This window comes from Chlorocebus sabaeus, chromosome 21, assembly GCF_047675955.1.
Source record: "Chlorocebus sabaeus isolate Y175 chromosome 21, mChlSab1.0.hap1, whole genome shotgun sequence".
Lineage (NCBI taxonomy): Eukaryota > Metazoa > Chordata > Mammalia > Primates > Cercopithecidae > Chlorocebus > Chlorocebus sabaeus.
In genome coordinates, this window is record NC_132924.1 from 63,670,623 (window position 1) to 63,696,450 (window position 25,828).

The 25,828-nt window shown below is 35.0% G+C and overlaps 1 protein-coding gene across 1 annotated transcript in view; it reads right to left on the bottom strand.

Annotated features, from left to right (window-relative positions):
• The window catches only part of ZNF804B (zinc finger protein 804B), a 584,421-nt gene that overhangs the window by 110,564 nt on the left and 448,029 nt on the right, over window positions 1–25,828 (bottom strand). Inside the window, exon 2 of the mRNA XM_007982259.3 lies at window positions 4,244–4,387. Coding sequence (XP_007980450.3) covers window positions 4,244–4,387 — 144 coding nt within the window. The remainder of the gene's footprint in view (window positions 1–4,243; window positions 4,388–25,828) is intronic.

Genomic DNA, 25,828 nt, shown 5'->3' on the forward strand with positions numbered 1-25,828 from the left:
GGAAAGCATAAGACATGTTTAAAGAAACTCTAAGGAAATTCTGGATTTGCAGAAGATAAATCTGGAAATGGAGGCAAGAGCCAGATTGTGGATTCGAATAGCATGATAAGTAGTTCAGACCCTTTCAAAAATCAGTCATCAAGCACTAAATATTTCCTAGGAAAAGAGTGATCATATAAATGGGGTTGTATGAAAAGATTTATCTGGCCATAAGTGGATGGGTTTGTGTGGAGCAGGAAAAATACTGGAGGTGGGGGGTCCAGTTTGAAGACCTCAGCAATGATTTAGAAGTGAGATTAATTATGATGGTAGAAATGAGAATGAAAAATGAGGACAAGATGCACTGCAAAAAGAGAATGAGGTAAATAGGATGCAGTTTCAAAGATTTCTAAAGTGATCCCCAAGAGAGTGATGATGGCCTTAAGCAGCCATAGTGAATCATTTGTTCCTTCATAGATTACACTTTTTAACTGCCCCCATGCCTTGATAATAGGTTTTCTACCATATAGGACCTATTATTCTTGAGTACACAGTTAGCTTCTATTCAGTCTTTAAGAAATCCAGCTCATTTATCTTCTCTTCTTTCCGGAATCAGTTTTTTTGTGCTCTCTTTTAAGTGTCCTAGGTGTAAATTTTTTACAACACTTAAATTAATGTATCACAAGATCTATTGACTTGTCTTCTCTTCAATTAGATTACCAGCTCCCTGAAGGTGGAGACCAAATGTGTCGATTTTTCACAATGAACACAGTAGCACACAGTTCAAACCGAATCATTGTTTGATGAAGGAGAATAACCAGGAAAGTTAGAATGACAGAAAGTCAATAAACAAACAAATGAAACAAGCAAATAGATGAAAGACGGAAATGTGCATGTAGAATAGAATAGAATAGAATAGAATAGAATAGAATAGAATAGAAAGAATAGGATAGAATAGAATGATTGAGGAAGGTTGTTTATCAACATGTTAGATAGCTAATAGAAATAAGATTGAAGAAAGTGATAAAAAACGGAAATTGATTAGGCAGGATTCCAGAGTACAAGAGTTGCTGTGGCTTGCAGACCTGGTATGGGAGATTCACCCCACGTAGTTCAATACTTCCTACAGTTCTCAAAAGATGCCTCATGCTCTTCAATTTTCTTACCTTAGCTTCTTATATTTCCACTGACAAGAATGCCATCTCATCTTGATCGTCTATTTTAACATCTACTTATACATGTGTAAGACACAAATCAAATCCCACTATTGCATGAGACCTTTCCTGGTCTTTTATTTCTCTGAATCCCCGAATAATTTTTTCTTAATATTCAGCCTGAAGACCACCTGCATAAAATCCCACAGGGAGTGGTGCTTATAAGAAGTATCTCTTTACAGACATAATCTATCTAATTCAGTTAGAAGGGGTAAAATAATTTGAATCATCATTTTACAAATACAAATAAAGATATTTGAGCAAATGACCATTACAAAATCATTAATGAGAAAAAAGCCAGTGGAAACTTAATGACAAATGGATCAATAATCTGATAGTACCTCAACTCACTCATCAAACTTAAGGTTATAAAAAGAGAGACAGGCCGGGCGCGGTGGCTCAAGCCTGTAATCCTAGCACTTTGGGAGGCCGAGACGGGCAGATTACGAGGTCAGGAGATCAAGACCATCCTGGCTAACACGGTGAAACCCCGTCTCTACTAAAAAATACAAAAAACTAGCTGGGCGAGGTGGCGGACGCCTATAGTCCCAGCTACCTGGGAGGCTGAGGCAGGAGAATGGTGTAAACCTGGGAGCCAGAGCTTGCAGTGAGCTGAGATCCAGCCACTGCACTCCCGCCTGGGCGACAGAGAGAGACTCTGTCTCTGAAAAAAAAAAGAGAGCCAACCAGACATTATATGCCTCCTTATGGAAGGACACAAAATACCCTCTAATATATTCTTGCCACGAAAAAATATGTCTGAATTTGGTCAAATCCCTATCCATAAAAAACAGTCAAAAGGAAACCAAGGAAAATGTTGAAAGATAACAGTGGGTAGAATTTTGCATAATCCCAAATGTGGGAAAGGAACTGCAAAATGTACAATTTTAAAAGGGACAGAAAAACCTGTAGATTAAAATATATCAAAAGAGACTTCAAGACATGTCAACCAAAAGTGTGGATATTTAGGGATACTAATTTCAATGAATTCAAATTTACAAATCATTTATGAGACCATTAAGGTAACAAGAGCACTAACTGGCATTTAAAAATTTACTGTTGATTTTTAGGTTAGATAATAATCAAAACATCCATTTTAAAGCATCACCATATATCTTGAAATACTTTTAGATAAAATGATATATCATCTGGCACTTGCTTCAAAATAATGTAACAGTGGCGGAGGTATGGTGAGTGGTATAAATCAAGCAAGACTGATTATCATTGAAGTTGGGTGATAGCCATTAGTTCACATTTATATATGTTTTAAGTTTTTCATTTTTAATTCATTTTAAAATATAGATTGCTAGACCCTATCTCAGAATTATTGAACTAGAATATCTGAGGAAGATTCTGGGAATCTGAACAATTAACATATTCTGAAGTCATTGTTACACACACTAGGATTTGGGAATTACAATCCTAAAACAGTTTATCTCATTATCTAGCCCTTGTCAGAGAAATGAAGCCAACTATATACATATATCTTATTTTTAAGGATAAAGGCTGTGTCTTTGCCAGGCTTGCATTTCCCAAGGATATATATACACACACATATATGTGTATATATACACATACACATATATACATACATATATATGTGTATATATGCACATACATATATATTTAGTATACACTCAATAAAATGCTAGTGATGTCTGACAAAATATTTATTTTTGTTTAATCTGAGTAAATATTTAAGATAGAGTATACAAGACTTACCCACACATTCCCACATGCCAGGTACATTTAGCATCAGGAATGTGTACCTTATTACAGCTGTTAGCAATAATCTTTGGCCACATGAAATTTTTTTTCTCAGTTGGTGGTATTTAACATTCCTAAATTGCCAGTATCGCCATACCTCAATCAGCAAGGATAACATCTAACCAGAGGAGAAAAATAGCCTCTTTTTTCACATTTGGAGAGTAGGTAATATAAGCAGCCACATGTAGTATATCAACACTAATAATATAGATGCCCATATGATCTTTCAAGTAAATAAACTGAAATGTTTTCACCTGTGATTACCCCTAGGCTTTTCCCTTTTGGATTTTTTGTTTGCTTGTTTTCAGTGTTCCTTTTATTAAATAACAACTTTGACTTTCTTAAGAGAGTATGCTTAGGAAAATGTAATCTTTTATTGAGAATTGCTTTCCCAAAGACCTAATATTTCCTATAACTTAGAGTCCTTGAAAGATGTAGACTATAATCAATTCTGTAATAGATTCTGTCCTAGCACTAGTCCAGGATTCTAAACCTATCACTAACTAGTTAAGTAACTTTGAATAAGACATTATTACTTTTCCCGGGTCCTGGTTTCCCTATATACAGTTGACCCTTGAACAACATATAGGTTTGAATTGAATGGGTCCACTTATATGTGGATTTTCTTCGACCTCTGCCACCCCTGAGACAGCAAGACCAACTCCTTCTCCTTCTCTTCCTCCCAACCTACTCATAATGAAGACAATGAAGATGAAGACCTTTATGATGATCCACTTCCAGTTAATGAATAGTAACTATATTTTCCCTTCCTTACCTTATTTTCTTAATAACATTTTCTCTTCTCTGGCTTACTTTATTGTAAGAATACAATATATAATATATATAACATATATAAAACATGCATTAATGGATTGTTTATGGTACAGTAAAACTTCTTCTTGGTCAACAGTAGGCTGTTAGTAAAGTTCTGAGAGAATCAAAAGTTATATGCGGATTTTTAACTGCAAAAGTTACATGCGGATTTTTGACTGACATTCCTAACCACTGTGTTATTTAAGGGTTAACTGAATATAATTCTAAAATAAATATGTCAGTCTATTCTTAGATTATCTCTAAGTTTACCTCTAGTAGTATAGTACTTCTAGGAAAAAATGACTTTGGATAACATTTAAACACAAAACACAACCTTTCCAGGGGAAAAAAGGACATAAAATGTTCTCACCTCATAGTCTTATATGACAGTAAATAAGGTCAAATTCATACGGTTCTGTTCTGAAGGTACAAATACAGGAATATGAAGGACTTTTCCCATTTTGGCTTACCTGCTTATGAGCATGATCATAAGAATTAATATGATTGTCAAACTCCTGGTGTTTGTGATACTGCTTGTCACATAATTCACAGTAAAAGTTTGCCTTTACATCTTCCAGGCCCTTTGCTGTGGACTTCTCCTTTTCTGCAAAATCCTTTAAGAAAAAATACAAAAATGTTGGTTAGACTTCTCTCTAATAGCATAACCAGATCTCATATTAATCAAGGTGGTATTTAACTTAAAGAAATATGATGGAGCACATTATTTTCTGTGAATTCATGACACTGTGAAAGTAACTTTTAGTTTCGCATCATCCCTAACTTATCAACTGACATATCATGAGTTCTAAAGTAGCCCTGGCCTGAAGCCTGGTTGTTACTCATCCTTCTTGCCACCCGTTGCTAGGTTGTGATTGTGCCTATTACCAAGCACATCACTGGCCATTCTTCTTTATATCCTTCACTGGCTTCTGTTTTTCTGATATTATCCCTTAAATTTTAGTGTTTTATGCAATTCTATCTTCAGCCAAATGATGTATCCATTTCATATGCTCTTCCACGGGTGTCCCCATTCACACTATAGATAGAGCTTGATGTATCCACAATGTTCAACACTGCCTAAGCCTCCTCCGCAAGCATCAGTTCCTGCTACACATTACCAATGGATTTATGTCCATGTTCTTCAAAATATTCTCCTTAAAATTTTTAGTATGCTTCATTTAAAACAGTTTTGGATACATAATTCTCCTGCTTAAAATCCTCTTTAATTCTGTCTTTGATTATAGAATAATAGTGGCCAATGTTTACTGAGTATAAACTATGCACAAGGTATATGAATTATCTCATCATTCCTCAGAACAATTCTGAGTTAGGTTCTATTTTCATCTGCATTATAGATGCATCAACCAGTGCTTAGAGAGATTACACACTCATGGTCTCCAAGTTAACAAGTGGAGAAGGAATTTGAATTCAAACAACCTATGCCTGGCTCCTTTGTTAGTAAACAGCTGTGATTTGCTATATTCCTTTAATGCCAACCTTTTTAATATACTAGAAAAACTTCTTACCTTGCCTGTATCATATTTTGTCAAACCCTGCTTCTATATTTTCCTCTTTAATTCTATTACCAGATATGTCACACAGCATTAAATTATCTGTTTTCATGTCTATTTTTTCCACCAATTTTTTGAGGGAAGAAGCTATTTTATTCATTTTTGTTATACAATGCTAAACAACATGTTGTCTAGCCCGGAATATGTGCTACTTAATATGCATTATGTAAGTTAATGGATAATAATGGTTTATATATTTGTGCCTCATATCATTCTACAACTTTTGCTCTATTATCCCAATACCAAATAAAAGAGTGACTGGAACTTTGAGAATACCAAGTAAATATGTATATACACAGAACGAACAAACTAAAGAATGGATTTTATCCTTGTTTCTCCAAAACAACTATCCTTGATAGAAAGAAATCAGGTCATAAGTGTACATCATAGGCAAATAGCTGACCAGAAAAGAAAGTAAGCAGAAATAATTGTAGGCATATTTTCAGAGTAGGGTGAAGTAATGGGACAATTAATTTAGACATGTGGGTAACATCATGATTTAAGCCCAAATATAAGAGGGCAAAACACATGGCAAAAAGAAAGAAGGGCATGATACCATTAACTAACAGCACAACTAGACCAAGTATATGGATTGCTTATCTAAGAGAGTTAAAGTAAGAATTCGGTTACATTCTAGAATAATGGCTGATATAAAAAACTAGTGGACAGGCTGTAGCCAGTAATGAGAATGGAGACTCTGATTTCAAGGTCAAAATCCAGTTGCTGAAAGAACTAGGATAATTGCCAGCTGAGACAGTCACTATTGAGAAGTGAGAAAGGAGTACAGCATTGAAGTGGTGCTAAATCCCTTGATTTAGTAGACTTAGAATCAAAGGAAACCATTATTTCTGCACTCTTTCTCACTAAGTTATTTTTCTTTTTTTGAGGTGGAGTTTCACTCTGTCACACAGGCTGGAGTGCAATGGCGTGATCTTGGTTCACCTCAACCTCCTTCTCCTGGAGTTCAAGAGATTCTCCTGTCTCAGCCCCTCCAGCAGCTGGGATTACAGGCGTGTGCCACCGCGCCTAGCTACTTTCTTTGTATTTTTAGTAGAAATGGGGTTTCACCATGCTAGCCAGGCTGGTCTCGAACTCCTTACCTCAGGTGATCCACCTGCTGCAGCCTCCCAAAGTGCTGGGATTACAGGTGTGAGCCACTGTACCCGGCCAGCCGGCCTTCCTTCCTTCCTTCCTTCCTCCGTTCCTCCCTTCCTCTTTCTTTCCTTTCTTTCTTTCCTTTCTTTTTCGTGTCCTTTCTTAGTATAATCACAAGGACTGGATTGACACTAGGGATTAATGTGGTTTAATCATAGTTCTTCTTTTTTTGCTCTGTTGCCCAGGCTGGAGTGCAGTGGCATGATCTCAGCTCACTGCAAGCTCTGCCTCCTGGGTTCATGCTATTCTCCTGCCTCAGCCTCCCAAGTAGCTGGGACTACAGGGGTCCACCACCAGACCCAGCTCATTTTTTGCATTTTTAGTAGAGATGGGGTTTCACCATGTTAGCCAGGATGGTCTCGATCTCCTGACCTCGTGATCCGCCCGCCTATACCTCCCAAAGTGCTGGGATTACAGGCGTGAGCCACTGCTCCCGGCCTGATCATAGTTCTTCTTACTTCTTTATGACAACAGCCTTAGAAGACTGACCATGTTCTATACAATGGTCAACACTGCCTTAGTGCTCAAAAATACCTTAGCCTCATGAACTGGGGTAGGGGAACAACTGAAAATTCAGGAGAGATTTGAGGCTAAAAATGTATTTTTATATTCTTTCAGATTATGTAGAAGATTTTATGACAATAGTTCAATGGTCAAGAGTGAATGTTTACCTTCATCTAAACATTCTATATTTCTAAAATGTTCTTTAAGTATCATATTGATGATTTTTAATTCAAAATTTTATAATTTTAAGACAGCTTCACCAAAATTTAAGTTTTATACCATCTTTTTCTGAACACTTCTATTTTACAAGGTCGTTAGACTAAACTACACATCACATTTCTTGCTTCATTATTCTTGCCAGGAAATTATGCAGATATCCTTATCTTTCTTACCTCTAAGGTGCTAATGACAATCTCTGGGGCATATTCTGGCCTCCTTATTAAGAGAGAAAGAGTAAACCAGTGGAGTATAAATACTACCATAAAACATACAGACATAGACTGAATTATAAGGGTAGAAATCTCTATTATTTTTTAAAGAGGCAACTGATATTTAGTAATTTCATGTTTTGTATAAAGTCCAATGGCTAGGTAATGGTAAAGGGGGGCATGCTTTTCACTGTCTCATGCTGCCTCATCCATCCAACCATCTATCCACACATGTAACCATCCATTCATTCAACTGTTTATTAAGTATTCATACATTCAATGATCTCTTATTTAGCAACTTCTAAATGTCAATTTCTTACTGGGTCTTATACTCATTAATTTACAGTTTAATGGGAAAGAATTACTTTCCCATTAGAGGTAAAAACTGTGAGTTGCGATAGAGTGATAATCACAAGTTGCTATAGAGGGTTACCTAGATCAGACTACTTAAGAATAATTAGAAGTTAATGTCTCTCTCACATAGCATTATATACACATTATTAGCACACATTATTTCTTGGCTCTTTGTTGAATGACAGGATGCTTTTACTGAAAAAAAAAAAAAAAAAGGCCTGAAGTTAAATAAGATGACTTACTCTTTGAATAATTATACAATCTTTAAATATATTTAGAGATGGAGTGTAAGTATGAAAGAGTAAAAAATGATGACCTATTCTCAGTATCAATAAAGTTTTAAAATAAAGAATTATGGATACAAAATTTGATATATAATTCATTCATTCATTTGCCAGTTATTTAAATTTCCCTTCTTACAGTTTGCCTAGAGGAAGAGGTTTTGAAAGCTTATCTGACAGAAAAAAAATGTATAACATAAAAGAAACCTTCTTGTTAATCACTCTCAATGATTCATTAAAGGTTGAAAATAAATTACAAATTGAATATGACAATTATCTTAACAAGAGTCATTTTTAAAACATTCAGTAATGCCAAGGGGAATTTTTTGTTGTTGTTCACTATGAATTCTGTAATAATTACTTTTTATACTTAATGTTTTGGGTGCAAGGAGAGAATATGTACTTTTTCACACCAAAAAGTGTACGTTAATGCATAAAACAGGTATGTTTTTAAAGTGCCAAGTATTCTTACTAGAGTAATGCATTTAGAAGTATGAATGCTTGCTATCAAATTGTTATTATTATTGTAATTATTATGACACATTAACTCCTCATGAACTACACTGTAAACTAGAAATGTGCCACACACTTGACACTTGTTCACTCACTTAATCTTCATAATAACTCTATGAAGTATATTCTATTATTATCTCATTTAAAGATATGGAAAATAAGGCACAAACATGTTTAGAAATGCATTCACTGTATTAAAGCTCAGATCTGCCTGACTTCAGAGGCATGATTCAACATACTCAAGGCTGTTCCAATTACTTAGCATTTATCCAGATGCCACATAAGTCCAGGCTGTCTCTGCTAACTCATTTGTGGGTTCAGGATGATATGGAGCAGTTAACTCCCAGGAAGAGTGAGATAACTAATTGTAATTTTAAAAATGTGTAATGCTCTTGAAGCTGAGAGACGGGTACTAGGAAAATGCAAGGTAGTAGTCTTGTATCATTGGTTGTAAATATGTACTCTGACCATAAAAAAGAAAGGGAAGAAATCAATTGCTGTTCTTCATAGCTCCTTGTGGGTAATACCAGCACAGAGCTGTGAGAATTGAATTTGTAGTCTTTGCATGAAAGCCCACATTTGACCTTTCACTGTTATGCGTAAGAGATTGCTTTAAGAATTCTAATATTCTCTAATTCGTTCTATTAGCCCCAAATGAAATCCTGCTTCAAAGACAGTGAATTTCCCCTCCTCCAATCAAGTGGCTGCTGCTGAGTCAGCACTCTTTTGGCACCCATCATCTTCCTGCATCTCTGTAACAGCTTGGATAACAGAAAACTTGCTTAGAGGTTTCATTCACTTATTTATTCTATTTTTATAATAGGAAAAAAAATCTTAGTCTTTGAAACCTGACTAGCTTGAATGTCAGCCTCTATCTTACAGAAGTTCAAACTCTAAAGGTTTCAGTTATCTCAGAATAAATTAAGGGGGATAATAATAAGCAGCTTACAAGATTATTGTGAAGAAAAAATCTTTTTATGGAAGTACTAAGTACACCACATGGCAAATATAGGTGACGGGGCTCAGAATATGCCACCCCAAAATATGACTGTAGGAAACCTAAGTATGCCACTCTAGTACACCTCCTTAGCATAAGGATAATTTTGAACTAGTTATTTTGAGAAGTTATAGACACAGGAGAAGCTTTGAAAAGTTACCTATCCTTTTCTAAGATAAATTTACACCTATAAAAGAAAGCTTTACTTGTAAAGGTGTCTCCTAAGACACCTAAGACAACCTAAAAGAAGGCTAGCTCTAAATTACTAGAGACTTAATAAATGGAAAAGGCATGGACTTAAATCTGCATAACAAACCTTTTCCTGTTTTGTAGTAGCACTTTTCATGGGTCTTAACCTGACCTTTCACCTCGTACTTCTTTGTTTCAGAGAACGATGATATTCAAGTCTGAAGTCTAAGACAATTCTTTGAAATTTAGTCTAGAAATTTATTTATTTCTCCGGGTTATCTCCCATGTGCACAGGAGGTATACATGTTATCAAACTTCTGTTTCTTATCTTGTTAATTTGTGTTTTGTTACAGGGAGTCACAGCAAAATGCTTGAGAAGAAGAAAATTATTTTTCATCCCCTATATAGGTAATCAATGTTTGGATGTTCTGGGGTCTGTTTCTGTGTGTGTGTGTATCACTGAATGCATGTGACAGTATAAAATTATTTTCAACAAAATACCATTTCCCCCTGAGTCTACAAAGCAAATTCCTGATGGAAATTTGGGCAGGTAAGAGGAATTTTTTATCATCTTTAGCCCACTGTCTCATACAAAAGCTAGCAAATTTACAATGAGAATAAAATACCTAGGAATATAGCTAATGAGGGAAGTGAAGGACCTCTTCAAGGAGGACTACAAACCACTGGTCAGGTAAATCAGAGAGGACACAAACAAATGGAAAAACATTCCATGCTCATGGATAGGAAAAATCAATATCATGAAAATGGCCATACTGCTCAAAGTAATTTACAAATTCAGTGCTGTTCCCATTAAATTACCATTGACATCCTTCACAAAATTAGAAGAAACTATTGTAAACTTCATATAGATTCAAAAAAGAGCTTGCATAGCAATGACAATCCTAAGCTAAAAGAACAAAGTTGGAGTCATCATGCCACTGGACTTCAAAGTATACTACAAGGCTACAGTAACCAAAACAGTATGGTACTGGTACAAAAACAGGCACATAGACCAATGGAACAGATTAATCAGAAATAAGACCACAAATATACAACTATCTGATCTTTGATGAACCTGACAAAAACAAGTAATTGGGAAAGGATTGGGAGAACTGGCCAGTCATATGCAGAAAATTGAGACTGGAACCCTTCCTTTCATTTTATACAAAAATTAACTCAAGATGGATTAAAGATTTAAATATAAACCCCAAAACAACAAAAACCCTAGAAGAAAATCTAGGGAATAGCATTCAAGACACAGGCAGAGACAAAGATTTATTGATGAAATTGCCAAAAACAATTGCAAGAAAAGCAAAAATTGACAAATGGGATCTAATTAAAAAGCTTCTGCACAGGAAAAACAACAACAACAACAACAACAACAACAAAAACACTATTATCAGAGTGAACAGGCAGCCTAAAGAGTGGGAGAAAATTTTTGCAATCTATCCATCTGACAAAAGTCTAATATCCAGAATCTACAAATAACTTAAACAAATTTATAAGAAAAAAGCAAACAACCCTATTAAAAAGTGGGCAAAGGGCATGAACAGACACTTCTGAAAAGAAGACATTCATGCGGCCAATAAACATATAAATGAAAGCTCAACATCACTGATCATTAGAGAAATGCAAGTCAAAACTGCAATGAGATATCATCTCTTACCAGTCAGAATGGAGATGCTTAAAAAGTCAAGAAACAACAGTTGCTGGCAACGTTGCAGAGAAATAGGAATGCTTTTACACTGTTGGTGAGAATGTAAATTAGCAACCATTGTAGAAAACAGTGTAGTAATTTGTCAGAGATCTAGAACTAGAAATACCATTTGACCCAGCAATCCCATTACTGGGTATACACCCAAAGGAATATAAGTCATTCTGTTACGCAAAATACATGCATACATATGTTCATTGCAGCACTGTTCACAATCGCAAAGACATGGAATCAACTCAAATGCCCATCAGTGATAGACTGGATAAAGATATGTATACACCATGGAATACTATGCAGCCATAAAAAGGAATGAGATCATGTCCTCTGTAGGGATGTGGATGGAGCTGGAAGCCATTATCCTCAGCAAACTAATGTAGGAACAGAAAACCAAATGTCACATGTTCTTATAAGTGGGAGCTGAATGATGAGAACACATGGACACAGGGAGGAGAGCAACACAAACTGGGGCTTGTCTGGTGGTGGAGTTGAGAGAAGGAGTGCATTAGGATAAATAGACGATGTATGCTGGGCTTAATACCTAGGTGATGGGTTGATAGGTGCAGCAAACCACCATGGCACACGTTTACCTATGTAACAAACCTGCACATGTACCCAAGAATGTAAAATAAAAATAAAGCTAGAAAATTTAATTTTCTTTGCATAATTAGAGTTTTCAGGAGTTTTTAATCTCTTTTTTTTTACTTTCATGTATTTAAGAATTCCAAACATAGTCAAGAGAACATAATATGTAACCTGGATGCGAGATGGGAGCTCAAAGGATATCATTTTGAAGCTTTAAGATTTGACTGCCCCATTGGATTTTGGACTTGCATGGGGCCTAAACCCCCTTTGTTTTCTCCAATTTCTCCCACTTGGAGCGGATGTGTTTAACCATTGCCTGCACCCCCTTTGTATCTAGGAAGTAACTATGTTGCTTTTGATTTTATAGGATTATACGTGAAAGAGACTTGCCTTTTCTCAGATGAGACTTTGGACTTGAACTTTTGGGTTAATGCTGGAATGAGTTAAGACTTTGAGGGGCAGTAGAAGGCATGATTGGTTTTGAAATGTGAGGACATGAGATTTGGGAGGAACCAGGGGTAGAATGATATAGTTTGGCTATGTGTCCCCACCCAAATCTTACCTTGAATTATAATAATCCCCACATATCATCGGAGGGACCTGGTGGGAGGTGATTGAATCATGGAGGGTGGGTTTTTCCTGTGCTGTTCTCGTGATAGTGAATATGTCTTATGAGATCAGATGGTTTTATAAATGGGAGTTCTCCTGCACATGCCCTCTTGCCTGCTGCCATGTAAGACATGACCTTGCTCCTCATCCCCCTTTCATCATGATTCTGAGGCCTCCCCAGCCGTGTAGACTTGTGAGTCAATTAGGCCTATTTCCTTTATAAACTATTCAGCCTTGGGTATGTCTTTGCTAGCAGTGTAAGAACAGACTAATACACTAACTCACCACATGATACAAAATAATAATAAGAGAAACTATTTAGGATTGAGCAGAGTGTATAGGAACTATGTGTACTTGCTTTTTCTAATTAACAGACTTTATTTTTAGAACAATGTTCTAAAAATAAAAGTATTCAACAAAGTCACATTTTAATTGTCCTACCTTCATTGAACTCAGAAAACAATGCATGGTATAAGAATAATCAAATCCATGCCACATGATGCCTACAGCTGCACTGCAGGCATGCAGAATAACCCAAACATGAGAGTTACTTTGCATGAAGAGATTTTGAGACTCTCAGTTCCCCTCCATCATGTCCTATGAGACCAACCCTTTGCAACCCTCCAAAAAAAGCCTGTTGAGTGATCATGTTTACAATCATTAGGTCCACTGGAAATTCAAGGGTAAAATTTTTATGATTGGAAGAAAGTTTTTGGAATGTGTCTATTGTGTGGGTGTGTGAAACATGATGATAAGAAAATAGGTTTTCTTCCTCCAGACTGACAATGCTGTTCCATTTATAAAGGTAGTAATTACCACCTCATCAATTCAGCCCACAGGTAGGTATAACTGTAATGAATATAGACATATTGCTTTCATCTAAATTGAATACATTTAAACGAATATATCTATTGTGCATTAGACAGGAGGTACTTTCATTTAGCCATTACTCCTGATGTAACTATTTATTGTAAAAATGCAATTAATAGCGTCTGACATTTCATTTTCTAATATAAGAAAAATCAATGAAAAATGTCAGACAACTAAGTTTTCTGGAAAGTTACTAGTGACACCTGCTCAGTTACAAACCATTTTTCTTTTAATTTAAAATTTGTGAGAGCCATCTATGAAAGAAATGACCATTAAGCAATGCTGACCTAGCCATTGCTTCACCTTTCCTTGGGAATTGATTGCAAATATGTTCCCTTCAAATAGATTCAGTGAATTTCAAGTAAGTTTTCCTTCTCTGAACTTCTTATATTGTTCAGGTATTAATCTCTGCTGTGTTTATGTTCTACATGTGCTAAACAGAGGCCTGCAAACTCCTGAGATGATGTATTAAAATAGTATAAAGCCAATGGCTTTGCTTTTAAGAAAAAGCAAGTCAGATGAATTACAAAACACCAAGGACATTCTCTCTATTCTCGTGAACGTCTGCTATCATGTCTAATAATAAGCCTGCTGCTTGGTTTATTTGTTCTGTACCAGAGATGTCTAAAAAGTGATTGTGCTCACAAAGGCACACCATTATATCAAACTGGCTGCTCCAGGCTTCTATCTGTTGAAATTCTAGTGGGTAATTTAATTTCAAACTTAGAGAATACTAGAAATTGTGAAAGAAGTATGTTCACAGAAGCTCTGTGTCTTAAATCTTAAATACTCACTTTAAGCTGAGAAAATGTGTCAAAGTAAGAAAAAAGAAACATTAAAAAATGCTAGTTCACTTTGAGAGAAAGACATTCACAAGGGTCAAAAGAGTTGCTATAAACTACTTATGCTTGTCTATTAAATAATCATCGCATATAACTGTAAAACTTGGATAAGTGACTTGAGAAAACCTCAAAAAGAAGGTCTGTACATCAGCTCATGCACATACACCTGCTTTTATGAGAACTAACTAAAAATGTCTGTGAGCTGGAGTCAGATAGCCTAGTTAGCTGGAAATTGGGGCCAATGTTTATGTGTATCATAATGGCAGTGCTGATGATATAGCCCACCCAGGCTGTGGCAAAGAGCCTACAGTTGTCCAAGAGTGTCACAGCTGCTTCAGCAGTTGGAGAATCCATACTTACTGTTGTATGTCAACTCACTGGTGTCAACTCAGCAAGCCATACTGAGCTGGGCTCCAATCTATTCTGTATGTGCATTTGTGTGAGTATGTACATGTGTGTGTATGTGTGTGTGTGTGCTGTGTAGAAAACTAGTCTAAAAAGAGATGTATGGTAGCTGCAATAGAAGTTGTGGGCCTATTGTAAAAAAGTAAAATAGAAAAGTTAAAATAATCACACAGGTAATTGGAAGCAATCTCAACAATCTTTTAAGAAAATTAATCCAGGAAAAGTTCTTTGGCTTGTCAAAGGTTTATGCAGGATGATAAACAGCGGATCTGGAATGAGAATTCAAGTCCTGACTCCTGTCTTTGAGATCAATGGCAGAGCAATTAATTCAGGAGGCTCTATTTCCTCATATGGAAAATGAGGTTGGTCTAAGGAATAGAATTTTTGTGTCTCTAAAAATCAAGACATATACATGGATCTCTGGAATCTTTAAAATATAGATGTATAAATTTTTCTTTCTCAAACCATGTAATCAAAATCAGCGTCTATTTAACAACATATTTAGAAATAACATTCATATTCTTGGGATGCCATAGAGAAAAGTTTTCTGTTTCAAGCCATCTCCTAGAGAGGAAGACAGAATCATCCCCAGTAAAGACCTCCTCTTTCCTTTATCCCCCTACGCTTTAAAAAATGCATTTAGAGTTTTGCTAGTCCATAGATCACTAGTTGTAGCTAAAATAAATTCAGCACTGAACTTAGCCAGTTCTAAAAACTGGTTTTAGAAAGGAGGAAGCTACTTCTTTCCATGACACAGGAGAGATAACTAACATGAAAGGAAAACATCAAATCAAAAGATAAAGAATTCACACCTAAAATTATTTTTTAAATTGTCTTCACATTTCTATGGTGCTCTTGAAAGAGCTTGGTGTAGGGTAGGGATTTGGTTATGTTATGAATGTTTGGATGAGTTACTGTGCTATTTTACTGTGCATGATAGTAATACACAATCCCTGTTTTCAAGAAACTCACAGACCACCTGCAAGGATAGGATTAATTCATAAGATACAAAGGACAACATAAACGGGTACAAAATCATATGTTAGGTATTTAAAGTACTGTGTATATTTAGAGAAAGGAAATAGACATGCTGCTCTGCAACACAGGTACATACCTAAGCAGAATAAGCCTCATTAAGTTATAATTTTATAATGGGTCTAAATTAATAGGCTTGAATTTGACTCTTAGATATAAAAGAAATGAATGACATTTGATGAGCTTTTCAATTCTGGGGCTTAAGAAGGTGACCAAAGTATTCCTGAGAAATAATAAATCTACATTTGGTCATGAGAATGATACAGATTTTACTCCAGGTATTAATAAAGAGGAAGTCATACAAACTTTAGAGAGTATATTATTACTATCCCCCATTTTCTCTTCTGTTACAGCCGGTCACTATTTCTGACCAGTAGCTTAGGTAGTAATTATGATCCTTTTCATATTATTCCACTATGTGCTCCTTTTGATTATTTTCCTAGCACTTCTTTCTTCGACTTTCTGCTTCTTGTTTCAGAGCCTTTACACAAAGTCTGAACTTACATTGTGTGCTTTTTAAAAAAAAAATTGTATAGATGTAGGGGTACAAGTACAGTGATGTTACTTGGATTTATTGTGTAGTGGTGAAGTCTCGGCTTTTGGTGGACCAATCGCCCAAGTAGGGTACAATATATCCAATAGGTAGTATTTCATCCCTCACTCTCCTCCCAGTGGAGACAGTTTTGGAGTCTCCAGTGTCTGTTATTCCATTTTGTATGTCCTGAGTTCACTTTGAATTTGTCAAAGCACAAGTAAGTGATTTTACAAATTGATTTCTATAGAATGTTTTGCTTCTGTCCATTATGCTATAAGAAATTCTGATTCTGGAATTTGTCAGCTTACATGCTCTGTTACTACTCTAAGTTGGAATCTGTGTCCTCATTAGTGGTTATATTAAAAAGCAAATCTCTATTCTGTGAAACTGCAGTGATGGCAGGGAACATTTACACTCTTTTTAGTAGAATCTCTTCTGTGATATAAAATGAAAAAAAAAACTTTCATTGATAAGAAACAACTATAACTTAAAAATCTAAATAAATACCATGAAGCTTTCCAGAAGAGTGTCAGCAAAAGCTCAGGTAAGAGTCGGCCTCTTCATTAGTGCATGCCTGAATATCACTATGGTTTCACACTGGAATGCCCATATAGGGAGGAATGCCAAGTGACAGAAAAAAGGGGAAGTAAAACATATGTGAGAAGTGTGATGAAAACATGGAGATAGAAAACAGATGGCTCAGGTGGGCAAAAGAATCCAGATTTCCCTTGTGAAAGGGTAGAAAAGAAAATGAATGGAGGAAAGAATCACGGTTGTGGTGCTGTAAAGTAGAATTTAAAAATAATATGTTGGGGGAGACAGAAGAAAGAAACCATAAATGGTTTCCTTAGTCCTAGATAATACTTTAGCCAAAGGCTATTTGTGCGGGAGTAGGGAACATATCTCTTCTAAGATTGTTCATGATTTGAAATTTATTGGTAGAAACTTGAGAGTATAGGAAAGTCAACAATATTTACATCTATGGGAATCAATATTTTGTTGTATCAATCTTGACCTTGACATTCTCCGGGTCTGATCAAAATCATCAGTGCTCCTTGGTAAGAAGCTCGTTGTCATGAAATATTTTTCAGGAGTCTAAGTATTTGTAGTAAATTTAAGAGGAGATTTATGATCTCAGTTGGAGATTTTGCAAACCAGGACAGGAATCCTAAGGTTAGAAATATATTCACCAACTATGTATTAAACTCTTACTGTGTTAGGGGCTACAGGAATTGTATATGATTTGGAAGGTATTGCCCCTATACTAAAAGAATGTATAGTTAGCTCATAGAGATAAAACTTGAGAAAAGAAGGAAGCATGTTACATCTACTTAGGAGTAAAGAGCATTTGGGTTGTACAGAGATTGGGACAAAAATCTTTCAATCCTAACTCAACCACATGCAAACTCAGTGATATATATCAGTGCATCATTTAACCTCTGTAAAATGAGGATAACAATATCACTCTCACAGAATGGCTGTAATGATTAAATAAGTTCAGACATGAAAATCACAAAACACAGTTCTGAGCACCACACGAAGGTGAACAAATACATTTTAAAATATATATACATATATGTCTATTATAGATGTACTTATACCTATGCGTATATATAACATATACACATATTTTATAATATACATATATACCTATATATTATACACGTACAGATATATAATATACTAAATATATAATATATACATGTATTATATATATTCTCACATATACATATACACATATATGAATGTTTATATGTATGTGTATGTGTGTATATGTATATAAAATTCATAAATTCTGCATAAGTGACCAAAATAGAAAGATGCCAGTGAGAATAATGTCTAGGAAGATCTGAGTTTTGAAACTAGTTATTAAAAATGAAAGGGGCAGTACATCCTTGTGGTTAGGAGTATCGTTCTGGAGTCAGCCTGAGTTTAAATCAGATCTTCTGTTTCTCAGGGTGTGGGACACTCAGCAATTTGATCTTTTTTTGTCATCTGTTAATCAAATGTGTAAGTGTAACCTATCAGGCCATATATTGATTATAGAAACAATTCAAATAAATACTATAGTAAAAGCCTTATATTTCTACTGTGCTGTTGTTTATATTTTCTAAGTTTTGTTTTGGGTTATTTTGTCTTTTTCAGATTTCAACAGCAATATAAAAACATGACATTGATTTGGATGTGCTGTACTATGATAGTTAAAAAAAATTGGCAGGTTAGAGTAGAAGAGTCTGGTTTGGGAATGGAGTCTTGCAGGAGTTTTGAGGATTGCCCTGAAGAATGCTGACTCCAGAGGGAAAGGGAAAGCCTGGCCTCCCATAGCTGGCACCCAAACAACATAAGTAAATAAAGAATGGGCCCACAAAGCCTAATAAAAAGGATTTCTTCCCACAGGGAAGACATGTAGTTATCTGTACCCAACTGAGTGATATACTATGTGGATAACAAGTTTTTCTTCCAATGGGACCAGTCTTTGTTTTGCAAACTAAGAGGGGGAAGAAAAAATCCTGTGCAAGCAGAAGCCTTAGCTAGACACTTAATCATGGCCTTCTGGGGACACCAGTGCCCTTTATTGCTGACTTTTTTTTATTTCTAAACTCCCTATGGCTCTATATTCTGGATAAGTTACTTGTTAGAAATAATGTTCTTTCCATTAAACATACATTTTCCTTACTGAAAACGGGCTCTGCTTTCTACTACAGATAGTGAGCTAGCTTCCTGACCTGACCTTTTGCTACTATGTCTTTTGGATTTCTGCCTTTGGCTGGAGTACAGATGGACTAGGTTTTTTGTTTTTGTTTTTGTTTTTTGGGTTTTTTTTTTTGGCTTGTTTGTGTTTTTGATAGAAAGCTTTATATATTTTCTGTTATATTCTTATTACTTTTTTAAAAAGCAGTTATTTAGAATTTTATCAATTTATAACAGAGAAATCTACCCCAAAGATTAATAATAAATAATGTTTAATCACTCTGAAATGACATGTGTTAACTTTTATTGCATTTACAGTGAAAATATTCCTTGCATAATGACAGATAACCTCAAGGTCACATTATTTTTTTATTTCGCATAAAACACACTAGCTTATAGTATTTTTCACTAATTGCAATGTGATCTAATTAATTATGTAACGCTTTCATTAGAAGAAAACATGTAGTCTTAAAAATGCTATTAACATTGTAACGATATAAATACTCAGAGTGAGCACGAACATGCAAGGTGATCAGAAATTACCTTGGGCTTTATGCATTTACTACAAATAGTAAAATTAAAGGTATCAATTTTTAACATTTCTAACTAAAAAGAATGTCTAGATTCACACCAGTTATTTTGTCTATTTAACAATTAAAAGTTTAAAAAATCACATATGTCTCTATATGTGTGTGAGAGTAGCATTTCCATAAACGATCCCCATTTTAACCGACATGCCTTAAATCATCTCATTAGTCGATCAAGCTAGTATTGCAATAAAAATACTTATTTGCAAAGGTTTAGTAATCTGTTTGTTAATCATATTGTTCATTTAGTGAATATTTTCATGAAAACTTGGACATTCTAAGGTCAGTGTTCTACTCATCAATCTTTAATGGCCAGATCTGTATGTGGAAACATACTAATAAGATGTCATTATTTAAATAACTTTTAGTAATGTCTAAGCATCCAATTTTCTAATCAATTGAACAGTAATGTATTCACATAGAAATCAGATATTTCTTCAGTATTCAAAACTCAAGTGTACAAAAATGTCAACTATCTTCAACTAAAGATATTTTTAACTCTATATAATGAAACTAAATCTAAATCCACTAACCTGTGTGTAAACTATTGTAACAAGAAAAGGAAAAAACAAGAATCTAAGGGTGCTGTTAAGACAAAAATATAAATCCTAATGAGTAACCAAGTGACATAGATTGAATCAAGATCTAAGAATCCTGGCTTTCTCATAATTAAAATTTCAGAAACACTTCTCTCTTTATTTTCATGCAGCAGTTACAAAAAAGTAGATAATATGAAAACTCTTATATAAAAAATATTGTCATCAAATAGCCAATGGAAGAAAAGAGGAAGAAAAATGAAAGGATTTTTATGCAGACTACATTATTTAGTGGAAGACAATTTGCAAAAGGAAGCCATCAACAAATGGAGAGCTGGTAGTGTGACTTTTATTTTCACATATTTTGCATCTGCGTTTTGTTTCCTTCCTGTCAGATTTTTGTGGCAACCCGTATTGTCCCTGGAAAAACTTTTAAAACTGCTACAGTCAGGCACTGAGGTCTTTTTGTTCTGTTCTGTTTTGTTTTGTTTTAGGTGTTAGTAGTTGAAAGATATAAAGATAAATTTTTTTTCTTCAGCTTTTATTTGAAGTTCAGGGCTACCTGTGCAGGATGTGCAGGATTGTTACATAGGTAAATATGTGCCACAGTGGTTTGCTGCACAAATCATCCCATCGATGGCCTAGGTATTAAGATTGCTGGGTCAAATAGTATTTCTGCCACTAGGTCTTCGAGGAATCACCACACTGTCTCCCGTAATAGTAGAACTAATTTACACTCCCACCAACAGTGTAAAAGCATTCTTATTTTCCTCAAACTTTCCAGTGTCTATTGTTTTTGACTTTTTACTAGTAGCCATTCTGATTGGCATGAGATGCTCTCTCATTGTGGATTTGATTTGCATTTCTCTAATGATCGGTGATGTTGAGCTTTTTTCATATGTTTGTTGATCATATGTATGTCTTCTTTTGAGAAATACCTGTTCATGTCCTTTGCCCACTTTTTAATAGGGTTTTTTTTTTTTTTTTTCCTGTTATTTTGATTAAGTTCCTTGTAGATGCTGGATATTACCCTTTTTTGGATGGATAGATTGCAAAAATGTTCTCCCATTCTATAGGTTATCTGTTCACTCTGATGATAGTTTCTTTTGCTATACAGAAGCTCTTTAGTTTAATTAGATCCCATTTGTCAATTTTTGATTTTGTTGCAATTGCTTTTGGCATCTCTCTCATGAAATCTTTGCCTGTGCCTATGTCAGATGGTATTGCCTAGATTTTCTCCTAGGGTTTTTATAGTTTTGGGTTTTACATTTAAGTCTTTAATCCATCTTAATTTTTGTATAAGGTGTAAGGAGGGGGTCCAGGTACAATTTTCTGCATATGGCTAGCCAGCTCCCCCAGCACCATTTATCAAATAGCAGTCTTTTCCTTATTGCTTGTCTCTGTCAGGTTTGTCAAAGATCCGATGGTTGTAGGTGTATGGTCTTATTTCCAAATTCTCTATTCTGTTCCATTGGTCTACATGTTGTCAAAAATCAGATGGTTGTAGGTGTGTGGTCTTATTTCTGAATTTTCTATTCAGTTTCATTGGTCTATGGGTCTGTTTTAGTACCAGTATCATGCTCTTTTGGTTACTGTAGTCTTGAAGTATAGTTTGAAGTCAGGTAGTGTGGTGCCTCCAGCTTTGTTCTTTATGCTTAGGATTGTATTGGCTATTCAGGCTCTTTCTTTGGTTCCATATGAATTCTGAGATAGTTTTTTATAATTCAGTGAAGAATGTCCATGACAGTTTAATTGGAATAGCATGAAATCTATAAATTACTTTGGGCAGTATGGCCATTTTCACGATGTTGATTCTTCTTGTCCATGAGCATGGAATATTTTTCCATTTGCTTGTGTCCTCTCTGATTCCTTTGAGCAGTGGTTTATAGTTCTCTTTGAAGAGGTCCTTCACTTCTCTTGTAAACTATTTTTCTAGTTATTTTCTTTTTTAAAGCAATTGTGAATGGAATTCACAATTATTTCATAATTTGGCTCTCTGCTTGCCTACTGTAGGTGTACAGAAATGCTAGAAATTTTTGCATATTGATTTTACATCCTAAGATTTGCTGAAGTTTCTTATCAGCTTAAGAAGCTTTGAGGCTGAGATGATGGGGTTTTCTAGATATAGGATCATGTCATTTGCAAACAAAGATAGTTTGACTTCCTCTCTTCCTGTGTGGATGCCCTTTATTTCTTTCTCTTGCCTGGTTTCCCTGTCCAGGACTTCCAATACTATGCTGAATAGGAGTGGTGAAAGAGGGCATCTCTGTCTTGTGCCAGTTTTCAAGGTGAATGTTCCTAGCTTTTGCCCATTCAGTATTATATTGGCTGTGGGTTCGTCATATATGGCTCTTATTATTTTGAGGCATATTCCTTCAATACCTAGTTTATTGAGTTTTTAACATGAAGGGATGTTGAATTTTTTGAAGACCACTTCTGTGTCTGTTGAGATAATCATGTGGTTAGTTTGTGGTTTTGTTTATGTGATTAATCATGTTTATTGATTTATGAATGTTGAACTAACCTTGTATCCTGGGATAAAGCCTATTTGATCATGGTGGATAGGCTCTTTGATGTGCTGCTGGATTTGGTTTGCTAGTATTTTGTTGAGGATGTTTGCATTGATGTTCATCATGGACACTGGCTTGAAGTTTTCTTTTTTTGTTGTGTCCCTGCTAGGTATGGTGCCAGAATGATCATGGCCTCATAGAATGAATTGGGCAGGAGTCCTTCCTTCCCATTTTTCTGGAATAGTTTCAGTATAAATGGTAATGGTAATGTACATCTGGTAGTTTCAAAAACAATAAGTCCCTGCAGGTTACTTTGCATTTCATAAGACTTTATATAAACAGAATCATAGAATATGTACTATTTTTGTCTGACTTCACTTAGCATTTTTTTTTTTTTTAGTTTAATCCATTTTGTTATATCAGTTCTTCATTTCCATTGTTGGATGGCATTCTATCGTATGGATATACTACCATTTTTTATCCACTCCCCTGTGGATGAGTAATTAGCTTGTTTTCAGTGGTACTCTCAACTCAGGGAGGGGTGGAAGGGAAAGAAGGGGTATGGGGTAAAGCGGGTGAAAAGAGAGAAGAAAGGAATTTTTAAAAGGCATTAGATAACTCTCGAGGATGATACATTAAACTATCTTGATTTTAGTGATGCGCAGATGTATACATATGTCACAACTGGTTAAACTGTGCACTTTAAATATGTGTAGTGTGTTATATCTCCACAAACTGTTAACAGTTAATGATGAGTCTATTTTTCATCCTGCTAATAAGTACACTGAATCTCCCATTTTTAGAAAAGTTCTAGACAGATATTATCTTATACATAACAGGATCAATGTTTTCTTAGAGTTTATAATTATTTCTTATTTCATTCTAAAAATTAAAATTACATGCATAGTTTTTGTAAATTATATCTTTCTGTGAGCAAAGTATAATTTAACATGTAAAATATTCTTACAGGATGAACTGCTAAAACATCCAGTTTAGATTTCTCTCTCTGCCACCTGACTATCACACTTTGACATTTCTGCTTTCTACATAATGTCCTCAGGCAATTAATTTTCTCCTTTTTCATACAGGCTGTTTGTCCTGGTGGTATATTTTATTTTTACTTTATGGGAGTGGTAAAGAATGTTTAATTTCATGATTCAAATACCACTGAATGTCATTCAAATACTTTTTTAAAATATAGATTTCATGATTCATTACATAGATTAAAATATTGCTAAAGTTATAACAACTGCTTCAGTGGATAAAACAGTGAATCGATACCCTCTAGTCATAACCTTAAGAGTTGATGAGTTATTCAGAATTTAGTTGATAGCAAACGCAATAATTTGTGTGCTATTTCTTACACTCTATCAGGGTTTATGAGGCCTTAAAAGCATTCAGATGGCAATTTTGTGTTATTAGAGATAATTTCTTGTACCTTATGGCCACTTGTCAGTGGCTGCTGAGCTAATCAACAATCATATTAAAATTAATCACTTGTTTGCATATTTCATAGATTCATAATACTGGAAATTAAACATATTGACAAATATTTATTTTATAATGTAAAAATTTATGTTTCTTAAATATATGTGATAATTTTGTCTTTTATGTGAATACTTTGCATAGCTAATTTTTAATTTATGTTGTTCTTGAAGACTTGTTTCTATTTAGGTTGGCTACTTTTTTAGATTCCGTGTTTAGCAAACATTTATATTTCATAAATCAAATGGATAACTTTAAAAATTCATCCGTATGAAGAAAATGCAACACAGGCATAACTCGGAGATATCATAGGTTCAGTTGCAGATCACTGGAAATAAAGCAAACACTGCAATGGAGCAAGTTGCATTAATTTGTTGGTTTCCTGTGCATACAAAAGTTATATTTATGGTATCCTATAGTCTATTATGTGTGAAATAGCATTAGGTCCATAAAGCAAGGTACCAGGCATAATTTTAAAATACTTTATTGCTAAAAAATGCTAACAATCATCTGAGCCTTCAGTGAGTAAAAATCTTTTTCCTGAGGGAGGGTCTTCTTGCCTTGATGTTGATTTCTGCTGACTGATCAGGGTGGTGGTTGCCAAAGATTGGGGTATCTGTGGCAGTTTCTTAAAAGTAGATAACAATACAGTTGACCACTTTGATTTACTCTTCCTTTCATGAAAAGCTCCTCTGGAGCATGCAGTGCTGTTTGGTAGCAGTTTGCCTACAGTAGAACTTCTTTCAAATTTGGAGTGAATCCTCTCAAAACCTGCAGCTGCTTTATCAACTAAGTTTATGTAATATTCTAAATTCTTTGTTGTCATTTGAACAATGTTCACAGCATCTTCACCAGAAGTAGATTCATCTCAGGCATCTCAAGAAACCACTTTCTTTGCTCATCCAAAAGAAGCAACTCCTCATCTGTTAAAATTTTATTAAGAAATTATAATAATTCAGTAATGTCTTCAGGTCTCTCTCTCTCTTTTTTTTTTTTTTTTTTTTTTTTTTTTTTAGATGGAGTTTTTGCTCTTATTGCCCAGGCTGGAGTGAAATGGCACAATCTCGGCTCACTGCAGCCTCTGCTTCCTGGGTTCAAGTGATTCTCCTGCCTCAGCCTACTGAGCAGCTGGGAGTACAGGCATGTGCCACTATGCCCAGCTAATTTTTGTATTTTTAGTAGAGACAGGGTTTCATCATATTGACCAGGCTGGTCTGGAACTCCTGACCTCAGGTGATCCTCCCACCTCAGCCTTCCAAAGTGCTGGGATTACAGGCATGAGCCACTGTGCCCGGCTGTTTTCTTGCTATTAAAACCATATCTGCAGTGATTTCCTCCACTGAAGTCTTGAACCCCTCCAAGTTACTTATGAGGGCTAGAAATAACTTATTTAAACTTCTCTGTTAATATTGATATTTCAACCTCTTTCTATGAAACATGAATGTTCTTAATGGTATCTAGAATAATTAATTCTTTGGAGAAGGTGTTCAATTTACCTTTCCCAGATCCATCAAAGAAATCACTATCTATGGCATTATAAATTTATGAAAGGTATTTTATTAAATAACAGGACTTGATAGTTGAAATTACTGCTTGATTCATAGGCTACAGAGTGGATGCTGTGTTAGCAGGCACAAAAACAATAATTTTAAGAAAAAAAAT